The sequence below is a fragment of the Seriola lalandi genome, unplaced genomic scaffold, assembly GCF_002814215.2.
Source record: "Seriola lalandi dorsalis isolate HSWRI2012SDOR001 ecotype SW California unplaced genomic scaffold, Sedor1 jcf7180002054689, whole genome shotgun sequence".
NCBI lineage: Eukaryota > Metazoa > Chordata > Actinopteri > Carangiformes > Carangidae > Seriola > Seriola lalandi.
The window spans coordinates 2,527,920-2,542,869 of record NW_019525242.1 but is presented as its reverse complement, the minus strand read 5'-3'; the positions used below and the strand labels follow the sequence as shown (position 1 = coordinate 2,542,869).

At 42.3% G+C, this 14,950-nt stretch overlaps 1 protein-coding gene across 4 annotated transcripts in view; it reads right to left on the bottom strand.

Annotated features, from left to right (window-relative positions):
* The window catches only part of hdac4 (histone deacetylase 4), a 124,025-nt gene that overhangs the window by 35,856 nt on the left and 73,219 nt on the right, over positions 1–14,950 (bottom strand). For 3 of the 4 annotated variants that reach the window (XM_087178503.1, XM_087178505.1, XM_087178504.1), the window contains 7 exons: positions 12,778–12,898; positions 11,082–11,200; positions 5,718–5,846; positions 5,463–5,569; positions 4,955–5,074; positions 4,390–4,639; positions 3,535–3,752 (listed from right to left, as the gene is read on the bottom strand). In XM_087178503.1, coding sequence (XP_087034629.1) covers positions 3,535–3,752; positions 4,390–4,639; positions 4,955–5,074; positions 5,463–5,569; positions 5,718–5,846; positions 11,082–11,200; positions 12,778–12,898 — 1,064 coding nt within the window. The remainder of the gene's footprint in view (positions 1–3,534; positions 3,753–4,389; positions 4,640–4,954; positions 5,075–5,462; positions 5,570–5,717; positions 5,847–11,081; positions 11,201–12,777; positions 12,899–14,950) is intronic. The other variant, XM_023423121.2, reaches the window with a different exon arrangement.

Below are 14,950 nucleotides of genomic sequence, written 5' to 3'. Positions count from 1 at the left end.
ACACACACACACACACACACGCGCTTTCACAACAATATTAGTTAACTGAGTATACCACAGTGTTGCCTTAGCTGTCTGAGGTAATTCATGGTAGGCTTCTTTCATTCCTTTCTTTGCTGCCAACATGTCGAACTGCTAAAGCCAAACTTTACGTTTGCAGGAAGGGCCCACTTTCCTTGCTGACTTGACTAAAACATGTGAACAAGGAAAGGAAGGAAGGCCACAGATGACTCATGTTTTACAAAGTAGTGGGTCTCCCATGGTGAATAAGGTAAATAAATGGAACCAATCATAATATACTACCAAGGTATTTGTAAGAATAGTTTGTAACATTGCACAGTACAGTACATAAACAAAGAATCAAATTTAATGGCAGCAATGATGGTCCTTATCACTATGATAAAAATCACTTTGTAGAGACTGTTGTCTGGAAAACTGAATTTCCTCATGTTAAACAAAAAGTCTGTTGCAATTTTAAAGAACCTGACTTGATTATGGAGAAATCAGTGGCATTTCCTTGTACTATTTTTGTTTTGAATTTTCGGTTGCGCCATGTTCGTCAAAAGACAGTAAAGAGGCAAAACACAGACAATGAGGACGGACACGTGATCTAATAAGATTAAATTCTGTACATTTTTTTATGTTACTTATCTGCAGATGCCCGAATTATAATGCCGCTGTGAAAACCAGTTTGGCAGCTGTTGGTGGTTTTACCGTTTGTGGAGGGGATATAATTCCAAACACAAAGACATCAAACCACAAAATCTGCCAATACTTTGAACATCATCTGTGCCACTATTACACAGATCACTCACTCAAGGTTTTGCTTGCCTGATCATATATCTCTGCTTTTAGTAAAGGATATTTATACAAGCTTGGTTTAACAATGACAAACTATTCATTATAACAAATTACACTGTCACACTTATCTCATTCAGAGACTGAATGAGAAAGTTAAGGCAATTAAGATCAGGGCAGATCATGCAGTACAGAAGAATACCTGGCTCCAGTTAACTGAATGAACATCATCTTTATGTATCTCCGTAGCAACAACTTCAACTCGGAGCTCAAGTTAATTGAACACTGACAACTTCTGAAAAGCATTGTGTTTTATGCTTTGTATGCACCTAAATGCAGAAGAAATGTAAAAAGAGGATTAGGCAACTGGACATACAAATAGTATTAACACCTACAAGCATAGTGGGAGGAAAATGGAGTGCCTGCAGAAGTCCACATCAACAAACTCTAAAGAGAGAAACCTCAGCTGACTCAATAATTTGAGTGAGACAAGTGGGCTAACCACTTAAGCCACCAATACTCAAAAACAAATGACTGTAATAGTAACACATCTAGATTTATATAGAAGAGGAAAATCTGATAAAAAAGGCTGGAGCACCAGAGATTGCGGATTAATATTGTTATATTACTACTGAAGACTGCTGATACAGTTAGGGGAAACTAATGGGAATTACATCAGCTGCAGTGAGAGTACACGTTTTTATATTTGTTCCATATTTATGCACTCACAAAGGTAATGAGGTAGTAATTTGTAGTGTTGCTCTATTGTAAAGTTAAATGTTAGGTGCAGATTCAGTGATCCGAGCAGAAACTTGGAACCTGGGTTGCTTTGAAACAGATTTAAGGAGCTTACAGTGGTAGTAATTGTGCTGATGACGGAAGGGTTACACATGTGGTTTGTATTTCTAGACATTACAAACCTTTGATTTGACGGAATTATATTATAGCAATAACTGTTTGAAAAAGAGCACAAGTATTTCTCCATGTTGCTTGTGAACAAATCTTTTTCCCATGCAATGTTGGCCTTCTGGGCACTCCATACTTTGTGTGCCCAGACAGATTATGTAAGACAGACAGTTTGTTTGTTTTTGTTTTTTTTTTTTAAGGGAAATTCAACTTAGCACAAAAATATGGCCACACTCAACAGCAAGCAGGAAACAAAAATTACTACATAGTTCATTGGATATCTCTGCATCAGCTACTGCAGATTGGTACAGTGCACCAATGTATTATCTGGTTATATCCGAATGCAACGCCAGCCTTAAATGTATTAACTAACATGCATCTGAAGTGAGTGTGTGTATGATCTGGTACACTGAATTAAGGAAGGGCATTCTATGTCACACATCCACTGTGCATTTAAAGCACTCTGCCAAATTTAAATAAAAAAAGATGAATAAATATACTATGATTAAAATAATCATAATGTTCATAAATGCGGTTTCGGTCTCTAGCTAGGCCGCAACAGTGTGGACAGCTCTATGAATGTGAATGTCACTTACTGACTGACTGATGAAGTTTCCCTATTGGTCAGCTGAATGCTGCGTGACTTAGTGATATGGTTACACCATTGGTCGTTGCTCATTCAAAATGATTGGTGTCGACAACTTAGTGCCTTTGTTGCTAAGTTACTCTTTGACTTTTCAGACCAATTCAGCAACTTTCTTTTAAAATAAAAACAACATAAAAACGAGTTGCTAGCGTGAGCCCCCTGGGCTTTTTCTCCACAGGCAAACTCGCTATGCCTCTCATTCAATTTACCGCATGGCAGCTGACATGAATGAGCTTCTAACTTTCTTACAGTAAATATAGCCAAAATCACAGCACAGTTTTTGTCTTTAACTTCTGTGTTTGGTGATTTAGTCAGTCGACGTCATGGTTATAAAATCTGGATTTTAGCAGCAGCTTGGAAATGGCTTGGAAGAGAGTGCTGGTTAAAATGTTGTTGTTTCAGTCACTGTTTCACACTTTTTCTGTTGTCTGACAACAGAAATAGAAAAACTTGTAAATGAGAACAGCTCTATTGGAAATTCAGCTGTATTAAAATACTGTATATGAGAGCACAGAGAGGAGGAGAGAAGCAAACAGATAAAGGTTGAAACTATCTGACACTAGGCAGAATGCAAACAGCCTATGACATGGTCCATCCATATACTAGGTCCTGACCCAGTGTCGTTCAATATGCCATGCAGACTCATTAGTCAAATTCTCATTTTTAAGTTTTCTAGAAAAGAGCATGCATACAACTTACTGTTACATGAAAATAACCTGGTTTTACACCTGAGCTTTACTTAATTAGCTGGACTCACAACAGCCTGGAGTCTAAAAGCAGAGGGAGTCACCAACAGCCAAACAACACACATATAATGGGGTGTAATCCTACAGGAACTTCGGCACGTACACAAACACGCACATAAACACACACCCTGACACACACACACACACACACACACACATGCACACCTCTGATGATGCAGTCGGTCATTTCCTGTGTGACCATATATGGAGGCAGCTTCCTCTAGAGCACAGTTGCCAGGGTGACAGGGAGAAGTAGGGAAACGTGAACACAGACAAGAAAGACTGGCTAGGAGACTTGCTGATTGCAGGGTGATTCTTCCAGCCCTTGGACTTAAGACAGGATTCACAGACATTAACCAAATCAGTGTCATGTAGAGGGACAAATACTGCCCCACACACACACACACACACACACACGCACACACACACACACATTACCTTGTTGATGATGTGCTGTTGCTGCTGCTGTTGGAACAGCTGTTTGTGTTTCTCCAGGAACTGCTGGTGCTGCTGCTGGACCACCAGCTGCTGCAGGGCCTGGGCCTGTCCACACTGCTGCTGGGGCAGAGGGGCCGACTGGGTTCTCCCCAGGGGACGGTGGCCCCGCGCAAGCTTGGAGACAGTAGGTGACGGTAGCGGAAGACCACCCAGACCAGCTGTGGTAAACACAAAGTGGTTAAAGCAACCTCTTATTATTTTAATAAAAATTGTGACATCTCTGTAGTTATGGCCATCTTTTTTTTTTTGGGCCACAATTAGCTAAAATTCAATTTTATTTGTCCACCTAATTGTTGCCTTTGTAAAACAATTTTCAATCCCTCGTGGTTGTAAAGCCCTGTGGACTTTTGTGTTCCACAAGTTTGCAGCTTCTCAAAATTTCTGCAACTAAGCTGTGGAGTGAAATGTTTTTCTTGCTAATAGGATTGCAAATATAAAAAGGCCAATAAAAAAAGAATCAATTTTCCCTTAAGTGAAGGCAAAGATAAAATTAGATCTAAGAGCAGTGCTATTTATCTGCCTGTTTATAATATTTACACATGCTATCACTTTAAAAACTTAAAAACAAGAAATGAGTCTTGGATGGAGTCTTCAATCATGGAAAATTACAATGTAATTTATATGCTGTCATCTTACCAAGATTTTTTTCTGTGCATGTATTACAACAGTCAAATTAAGGTAATGTGGAGTCCCCATAGCCCAACTGACAGCAAGAATATACTGTTAAGTATTATTATGGTGTGAAAATTGCTTCAGGGATCTGCAAAGGCATTAGTGCAGACACCAGCTACTCACTGCTGAGAAGTAAGGAAAATAAATGTTGCAGAGAACACCGACCCATTGGATTATGGCTCTGCTCCAGCAGTACCATGTGTTGGAGAAGGGGGTTGTGACCAGTTGTGCCCCCTCCAGCCCCCTCCCTATCCAGCGTTGAAGATGCCAAGTAGGAGGGCAGGTGGGCAGTGGGCAGGAAAGGAGGGGTCAGAGGAATGCCCTGCTGTAACGCAGGCAGATGACTCTCACCATCTTGGTGTCCTGATACCACCTAAAAAAAGAGAGGGAGAGAAAGAGATTGAGACACAAGGAAGGAGAAGAAAAGAGGCACGCAGGCACAGAGAGAGGCAGATGGATGGAGACAGAAGGGTCAAATGAGACAAACGAGAGGGAGTGAGATGGAGAGAGAGAATCAGAGGGAGTGAGTGATACTCGAAAGACATGCCAGAAATCTATGAAAATACAAAATCCAGCTTTGGAACCTCAGTTTTATAATCCACAACCTCCGCATGCACAACCTGAAAGATTCTTTATAAGTAATAGTCTATTGTACGATTGTAGAATAATGTGTAGTGAGTGTACTCACAGTGTTAGCGAGGCCTGGGGCTGGCAGTCCCAGGGTGATGTTGGGTAGAGAAGGGGAGGTGTATAGAGAGAGTTGGCTAACTGAACCTTCCCTTGCAGCCAATCTCTGAAGCAGGGAGGCCTGGACACACACAACACAGTGCAGTAAATACTCACACAGTTCAGATGCAAAGCAGACACAGTGTTACATACAATACATTACTTCTCCACTATTTCTCTGACACACACATATATCCTTGTTTTTACTATATCCGTGGGGACCTATCACTGACATAAAACATTCCCTAGCCCCCTACCCATTACAACTGAATGCCTAACCCTAAAACCAAATCTTCACCCTAAAGCAGAGAAAGCTGTCTGTCCCCACAAGTACAGTAAAATAAGCCGAGACACTCACAGAGAAATAAACACACATGACAACTCTCCTCTTGGACCCTGGTCGCCAGTTTGTCTCATACACACAAACACCAATAGACACACACGTGCATTTGTAACATAACGTTGGTTACCTCTCCTGGGCTGCTGGAGATGGTGACCCCGTTCTCACTGGGGATGTTACTGGAGCTGTTGTTGGGGGAGCTGGGACCTGAGCCTGGTGCACTGTTGCATGCAGATTCTAAAGTACATGCAACACAGACATTTTTTTTTTTCAAATATTAATAAAAAGGTCCCTACGGGGTAGAATTGGGCTTTTTTACTGGGCTTAAAATAAGTTTCTGCACATCTTTATCTTGATACCAAATTAAAACAACAGGAGTACTCACCGGCCACGTCTAGGGAACGCTTCTTGGCAGTAGTGATTGGACCATCTTTCCTGCGCAGCAGAGGGCTGCTGCGGCGCTCGGTCACCTTCTGCTTTAGCCTGGAACGAACCTTCAGGTTGGGCTCGGAGGCTGATGAGATACAGAGAGCAACAAGGACAGGATGGAGGATTTGACGTTTCAATCTAGTGTAAGATAAAAGGGTTAAGTAGATGGGTTGTCAATGTCTGTTTTTGTCTACAAATGTGGTCCCATCCCATTTAACATATGTAGCAGTAGCAGATAACTAAGTGGATAGAGCTAAGCAGTGCCAGGGTTAAGTATTTGATTATCAATTGGGGCATCCATTCTAAAAATATGAATCTGTTAAAACCCCAAGTTCCCTCTAAACTGGCGCTCTGCTCGGTGGCCGACTGCTGGGCCACAGAAGTGGGAGCATGTTTGCGGGCATGTAGCGGGGCTAATGAGCTCGTCCCTACAGGCCACACTGTATGTGTTGGCCGACAGATTTAGGAGCTGATGTTAGCCGTCGTCATGTGACAGGAGGAGGCGCTGCAACAAGAGCCGAAGCAGCCAACTGGCAGCTATCTTGACCCCACGCTTAATGATGCTGCCTCCATGCTTTGCTAATGAACACTGCTTGTTTCCAGACACTTTCAATTAAAAAAAAAATTGCCAGAGTGTGTCTTCATGTGTGTTTGCAAGCGTATGGGTGTGTGTGTGTGTGTGTGTGTGTGTGTGTGTGTGTGCACGTCTGATTCTACATTTCTCGGGGGCTCTGCTTGGAAACAGATGCTCCCATTCTGGATTTGCTATGGAGCTGTGCTGGTGAGTAGCCTGACCTTTTCTGGCCAGTCTTGCCTTGGTGTCCCTCTGCCAGACTACACCAAACACAGGCAGTTTTATTCTATTCCCTCTTCCACTGGCTTCCTTCCGTTCAATTAGCCAAAGCTGGACAGCTGACCAACGACTGACCCTGTGCTCGTTCCATGACCTTGTCTCACAGAGACCAAACTACGCTCTTCAGAAAAGGAGCAGGGCTTTTTGATGCGTTTTCTTTGTGTGCTGTATTCTTTGTTAGAAGATGTATTCAGGGTCATTATAAACCCCCCCGGTCCTTCCATCCTGCAGCCTTGAATGCTAATCAAGGTAGGATGAATCTTCACCAAGTTTTAATGTACTTCAAAGAGGTGCAGGTATTATACCTCCTGGTCAGTGGGGATGAGCTGACCTATAGTGAATCTATAATGTCTAAGTACTTTTTCAAATGCACTTTCAATTGTAAGGGGAACTATGCTGCTGAAGTTATTAAACTCAATTATTTAAAAAAGTGCTTCTTCTGAGTGGAGGCCACTCTTCCTAAGTCTTTGTTAATTGGGATGGGGTGGGTCGGGATAAAATGCTGTGCATTAGCCGAACTGGAGGAAAAGAAAAGACTATGAGAGAAGAAGCACAGTGCATTCAAGTTCAATTTTAGTCTTTTGCAAAGGGAATTGTAGTAGTTTCGGATTGTGACAATTGTTGCCATTATTATTACGATATAAAAACCAAACATTTCAACAATCTGGTATCTGTGAGTCTGACTCTGAATGTGCTTTGATCAACCCTAAATGATAACCTCATCATTTTGTTAATGATGGGAAGCATGTTTGGCTGAGCTGTTTCAGATGACATCCTAATAAAACATATTAAAGTCTAAACAGCTTGAATATGAGCCATGGTGTTGGAAGCACCGCCATCAAACGAGGCCATGAGTATCTCTTGATATTCATGTGCTAAATCATACACAAACATTATGTTTAATATATCCCTTACATTATATTTTTTAAATATCAACTAGGTGTCACAGGAAACATTATCACACTGAGAGGATCTACTAACAGTGGGCTGCAAAGGTGTTAGAAGCTGCAGGGGAGAGGAAAGAGAGCACAGAGCAACAGTGGACTGGAAGGTTGCGACCAAGGTTGTGTTTGTGCATCCAATTAAGAAATGGACAAGTAAAAGGAGGAGTGGATGGAGAGAGAGATGAGCGAGATATAAGCAGAAATGGAAGGTCAGAAGGAGGTTATGAGGACAGTAAATGAGAAAGGGAGGGAAGGTGAAGTACGACCGTGGTCGCAGTGGGGGTGTTCACCTCAGGACACAGTGACTTTGAAGGGTGTTAATGCCGACTGGGCAAAAGCACACCAGTGTGCACATGTGCGAACACACTCGCTGCAGAGGGCCCAGACTGGTTTTACTGCTGACGCTGGCATTTTACTACAGCCCTTTCTCCCTCCCTCCCTTGCCTCCATCCATCCATGCCCTCCTCTCCCTCTTTTCCTCTAATTCCCTACGTCTCTCTCTTTCCTCTGCCACCTTCTCCTTCGTTGCTGAGCCTTTCTCCTTCATCTTCTTCCTGTGCAAGCGTAAGCAACCTTTGGCAAAGGTGGACTTGTCGCCTCCTTACAGTATACATCACTGTCCTACTTTATGGTGGTGATGACCCAGGTGTACATCAGCAGTTTAAATTTTTCAGACTTCCTGCCACATTCTGGCTTCTGTAACTTTACATCCTCTCTTGTCAGGAAACAGCAGGAAGTGAAATAACACACGATAGCCCTGAATCCAAGCATTGCATATTTAATTTCCATGCTATGTAGTACTGTACAAAACTCTTCACACTGCCCATCTGACGGCATATCAATACCAGATTAAACATCCCTACAAGTGGTGCTTAGTATTTCAATCGGGAGTGTAGGAAGAAACTGGTTCTCTCATACAAAACATATTGATCAGTTGCTCAACTGTTTTGACAAATGGGAGTCCCGAGCTGCTATAATCATGCAGGGGGAAGCCGTACCGCTCTTCCAAGGAGGGAGAGAGATTTATAGAAATCAATAGAGTAGTTTTCTGAAACTCATCGACAGCGCTTCCCTGAAATATCATATGTGGTTGATACATTAGAAAGATATATTAGATGGGACGTAATCACCCAGGCAGACATATAGACAGATATATTTGTCTTTTACATATTTTCTAGAAACATGAAGGCAAATAAACCAGATCCAATTGGATTACAGCTCGATTACTGTATGAACAGGGAGCTATGATTAAAAGCTATCAATTCTTAGTTACAGTTTTCAAGAGACACTTGTCCTTAAATAACATCAAAATATTTAACTGTCTCTCCTGTGAACATATAAAGTGGATATGAGCACAATGCACAAAAGCTGGCTGACATTTTCCCTCTGACAGATACAACTAATGAGGCCTTTTCATGGAGGTGCCACGAGCTTGTTAAAATCAGTGGCGTCCATTACTGATTGTTGTGACACCCAAGTGGTAAACGAGTGAGGTGGGTGGAAAAGCAGATGGTGATTTTTCCCCTCTTATTTACATTTTAGCTATTTCAAATGCCATTTATAACATGACAGAGCTGCCCACGGGTGCACCAGTGCACTCAGTTTAAATTTCATTATCATCCAACATTACAAGCAACATGGCAGGGGCCTGAGATTAGATGTATAAAATACTGGGTTTATTCAGAAGTGGTAACAGTCCACTAACAAGTCCGACAATCAGCGGGGACTCAAATGTAGAAGCAGGAAGTGAGTGTTAAAACGAGTCATTTCCAATGACGTTAGAGGAAATGGGTCTAATCTTGGTCAGTGGGTTAAAAAGTGACCTAATGTCCTTTAAAAGAGATTCTTCACCTCACTCACTGCTCTCTGCGCTGAACAGGAGCATCAAATTGTAAAGCTATGCATTGGATTAAAGAATGTGAAAGTGCTATACTGCATGGGGATACCCTGCACGCTTTCAATATTCAGTGCACAGGGTGGTATGGGAATGTGTGCGACTCTCTGAATGAGTGAGGGAGGGAGAAAGGGGTCATCATGACAAGTCTGCGTCTGTCATGGAGGCCTGACAGACTTCCTGCCGCAGCATTCAAAGTGGCCCTCTGTGTTCTAACAGCCATAATCACAAAGCCTCTCAGACTCGGACAATGGACCCCTGTTGTAATCCACTGTACGCCTGGACTTGCAAGAGAGAAGAAGAATTCTTTACGTACATTTATAATTTACACGCATACATTAGCAGCGCGGCTAACCACAGGCAAAAACGTCATGTGTGACGGTTCCAGTCGTCAGAGTGGCGCACAACTGTGGTCGGCCACTGTCACTCACTTCCTCTTCAACACAGTTCATCTCTCTGTCTGCCAGTCTGATCTGATCTATATCTGCTCACTATTGACACAACAGTTCCTCAACAGCCGTGCCATATGTGGGCACATGTGCAGTCAGTGTTCCCTTTCTGCCTCTCCACACAACTGACACAAAGACTTCAAACCTCAAACTCCATTTCTCCTAAAAGTCATTTTAATTTACATATCCATAGCGATGCGTATGTACAACACAGCCTGTTAGACCTCGTGTCGGTACGAACTGTGAAACTGTGAGATGTGAATATTTCTTTGCACCACTGGCGAACCGAATCTCTGAATTACATCTGAGTGTCCCTGAAAGTTGAAACTTGCGGTCTAAGGTTGTGTGCCAGGATAAATCTCTCCTGCCTCCAGTTCACAGCAGGTGGGCAGGAGTGCAGAGTACACAGAGTTTAGCCACCAGCTGTGAAAGCAGGCAGCGATACTGCCAAAGCAGCTGCTGACGCTAAGTGAATAATCACAGCTTGGCCGTATTTGACATGGACAGAAGGACAGAGAAATAACAGTCTGAGGCATCCAAAAGGCAGGAACTGCGGTTTGTTTCCCGGGACACGTCTCGGAGTAGTCCAGAGTTGTTTTGTTGAACAGTGCGATCTTCAACCTCTGTGAAGGAGTGTGACTTGAATGTGTTTGTCAATATCAGTGTGAATGAGTCTAAAACAGGAGAAGAGCAAACTGGCTTTTTTTTTCTTTTCTTTTTTTTTTTTTTTCTTTTTTTTTAAAGATCCCACATGTGTATGTACAGTATGTCTGTCTGTGAAGGCCCCATGATCTCTTTCGGTCATTATTACGATTTTTGTGAGTTGATTCAAGACAATTTTCAACCGATTTTAGGGGTTATAATGTTCTACTTTCAAGTGGTTCCCCTCTCTGTCCATCCAGCCTCATTTACATTAACATGGTTCAAAAGACCTCATAAAATAACCTTTGATATCTTTTTTTAAGAATATTTTAGGGGCTCATTTTAATCCTCCGCTGAGTGGCTCCTGGTTCATCTGCCTGACTCTGAAACCCAATGAGCCATTTCATTTGCTTATGTACGGAAAAGGAAGATTAGGGTGTCCTTCTGGACAGGCAGGGGTAGTCGGCTGTAAGAGGTGGAGGAATATGGATATGAGGAAGTAACAAAACCTCAGCAGCATCACAGTGCTTGTCTGTACCTGTTTTGCGGAGAGGGAAGTCGTCTTTTGAGTCATATGTGCCCAGCAGTGGGTGGTTGTACGCTGACAACGCCGTCTGGGGAGGAGAGCTCTGGTCCAAAGAGCTGTGCTGGGTTTTTCTACAAAAAGATGTAAAAAGAAAAAGAAAAAACATTAAAACATTATTACTATAACATGCAATGTGATTTTAGTAATTCTTTCCTAGTAAAGTCTGGCTCCATGCTTGCTAAGCTTGTTGTCATGCACACACACACACACACACGCACGCACACACACACGCACGCACGCACGCACTACAGAGATAGACAGAGATAGCTTCCATCACCCACCTTAAAAAGGCACAGCAGAGAGTGGACAACAATGTGAGTGAAATGAAAAAAAAAAGAGACAAAGAATAGAGAGAAGGAATGGAGACAGAGAGCTGAGAGCATCTTCTCCTTTTCACCTTAAGAGAGCAAAGAGGCGAAGGTTTAGTTTACTGTTGGAAAGGTGAGTGAAGAACGCACAGAGACAGAGACGGAGAAGGTGAGAGATGCAGGATGAAAGGATACATGTATGGAAGAACTGGGGAGAAAGCAAACAGGTAGGAGACTAAGGAAACTGGAAATAGCAATGACAGTGAAAAGCATTTTCCTTACTGATGGCAGACACTTTAAGTTACGTGTGCGTCTGCCTTGGCAGAAAAATGCTTAAAGCCTCTTCAAATATTGAAAGCACAGGAGAGGTGCAATTGTCTTTTCTCTCTGCCCACTTCAAACATTCGCACAACACAAACACACCTCAAAGAGAGCCAGCTGCCAATCACAGACAACAAACGCTGACAGAAAGAAAGGCTCCTTCTTTCAACATCTTCTCTGTAGTTTAACTCAGAGACGACTGGCGAAGGACTGAGAGGCTAACGCTGATGTCGGAAACGTCTTCAACTCGCAGGGATTCACCGCACGCAAGAGCACATCAATGACAAATACCCACACAGCAGAGGTTCACAACAGCACAGGGTTCACAAAGACACGGTGATGAGGGACTTTAATGATACTTTTCACAACTTTTGAGCTTAGATATGAAAAGGCAACAATTAAAAACCACAAAACCAATACCATCTCATAAATATAAGGTTTCATCAATGTGGACAGCTTTTGAATCTTTCATATTTTTTCTTCTTTTTCCTTCAGAAAAATGCAGTATTATAAAGTAACCTTCAAAAATCAAAGATCAAAGAGTGTGAAAGAGAAAAAAGAAAAGGGCATGATCTTGTCCTTCACTCGCTTCCTTCACCAGTTACAGGTTGAAGTTTATAGTGTAGTGTAGTGTTGAAGTGTGTGAGGACTGCAAATTGTTGTGAAGTATGCATTTCGTACTGTACATATAAAAAGGGGTTTAAGTTTATAATCTTAAGCTCAAAAGGCTTTTCTGAAGAAAAATAAAGGCATTCTTTGAATTTGACAACAGTGCTTGGCATGAAGGATGCACATTCACAATTTCAGGCAGGTAGGTGACATGATGAGTGACACTGAGTTACATGTGGAGCACAGAAAAACGCACCGTGTGTGTTTTCTCACGAATCAAACGCTGCGTAAATTGGAATTTCATGCTGACATAAACTCGAATGTAAGACGTTACACTGCGTAAAGTGGTCATCGTGTCACACACTGTCAAAAGCGCGAGTGGCTCTGTGGTGGTCGGCTGTGACACTCACCCATACCAGTAGCGCGGGTCGCTGGGCAGACAGTGGTTTATATTTCGCTGAGCCAGGGCTTTCTTCTTGTTCAGGACAAACTCCTGAAGCCGCATCTTTACCTCTGTACTGGCAACTGCACCTAAACGGAGACAGGGGTATGGGGGGGGGGGGACAATGACCAAAGGTAAGTATAGTGCATTTCTCCAACGAACTCTATTCACACACTCAAATACACAGAGCCCTGTTGTCCTTATACAAAAATACTTTTTTTTCCAGTACTGCATTTCTGGAGAGCTTTGTGATTCAGTGCCTCCACTGTACTGTACCCCCAGTTCAATCTGTGACACCAACGTGAAGCATCGATCCATGCTTTGACAGATAATGGGTTTTCTAGCTGCATGCAGAGTGCACAATCTTGCATCAGAGTTTCACTGAATCTCCGCAGAGACGACGGCGGTGTGGTGCGACTCGTCTCGACACACATCATGAGCTTCACTCAGCTCCCGGTCTCTCCTCAATTACCACCCTCATTTCACAGCTACAAGCAAATTGTCCAGGGAGGGAGATGAGTGAGAGGGAATGAGAGACCACAAAGAAAAATATATGAGAACCGGAGTGAGGAGAGCAATAAAGGGGGCAAAAAAATAGGTGTTTTGAGAATACAGGAAAATCAACGGAGGTGTGTTTTTCTAAGAATGTCAGAGGGGGAGTGATAACAGGTGATGTGAAGCTGGAGAGAGAAAGTGGTGAAAAAAAAGAGTATGTGAAAGCGACAACAGCTAATATATGATCTCTAAATCACGGTGCAGCTGGAAGTGCTGACATCCCAATATGTCCGCTTTGCCACTGAAGCAAATTGGCTTTTATGAGACTGCCTTCTATGCAATTTACTGCAGCACTTAACAAAGCTTCCTCTGTTTACAACCCAATGCTCTTTCCGTAGACGTCAAACTGTAGGCTCACTTTGTCCAGCGGAGAATGGTTGAGAAAAAGGACTTTTTACTGGCAGAAAATCACGGTTCCAAACGTGCATCCACCATTAACTATATTCAAAAGGATTTGTATTCATCGTAGCCCGTCCAAAAACACCCACATGAGACCATTTAACAGCCATGCTAACAATAATCATAATAAAACATCATCTGTTTTGATGAGGTTATCTAATAAGTTAGAAGTTTAAATAATATGCATGCAGGTGTATGCAGCAAAATATAAAACAAGCCATTTACAATATTTCTGATTCATGTAAATGCGTACACCCACCAGCGTGAGAAACGGATGCCTCTTCCCCACATTATGAGAGCCGTTCAAGTGCTCTATGAAGTGGGTGAAAAACATTTAGTAACATGTGCGATTCAGTAAGGCAGGGCAAGGCAAGGCGATTATATTCGTGTAGTGTCGACATAGTGAGTCAAGTCTTTCATGCCGCCGTCTATTTATGTAGTTTACAACAACTACAGGAACGGGAAAAACAATTGGCTTGGCACAGATAAATAACTGCCACAAAACTTTCCTCCTGCCAGCCAACTGTGTCAAAGGTCACGTACGTATCAATATCAAGAGAGCATTAATTTGTCATAGAAAGGTAAGAGCACTTTGTAGCTGGATCAGCAGATCAGACAGTCAACCTTGGTTTCAAAGGTTCAGTCTGTCAGTTAGGAGGATATTTACACACTAAGTTAATTGCTAAGAACTTGTTTTGCTCTAGCAATGCCACCACTATGCTTTGCTGATGACGACATTATCATAATAAATCTACTGATGGCCGAAGCAACTAAAAGTAGAATTAGTGCCTCACTGTTGTACGTCTCCACCAGCCAGTCAAATTACAGGAAATATGGTCACAATCTCCGCTTATGTACCTGAGTTACAGCACTGAATAATGACCAGACCTTCATGATGTCACAATGAAGATGACCTTTTGGATATAAAATGTCATCCTTTTATCTTATTAGATGTTTGTGTTAAATTGTGTTATAATAAGCATCCAAATTTGAAGAAATTCCGGGGATATGGTGTTCAGGAGGGACGTACGTCAGTGCGTACATGGCCATGGCGGTCACCGGTGTGGAGGAATAATGAAACCTATATTCAAATAAAACCATCCTTTAAGAATAAAGGAAAAATAAATGGATGAAGTCAACAGGCTACAGTGAATTGGCTGGTTTAATCATATTGTTGCAACTAGGAA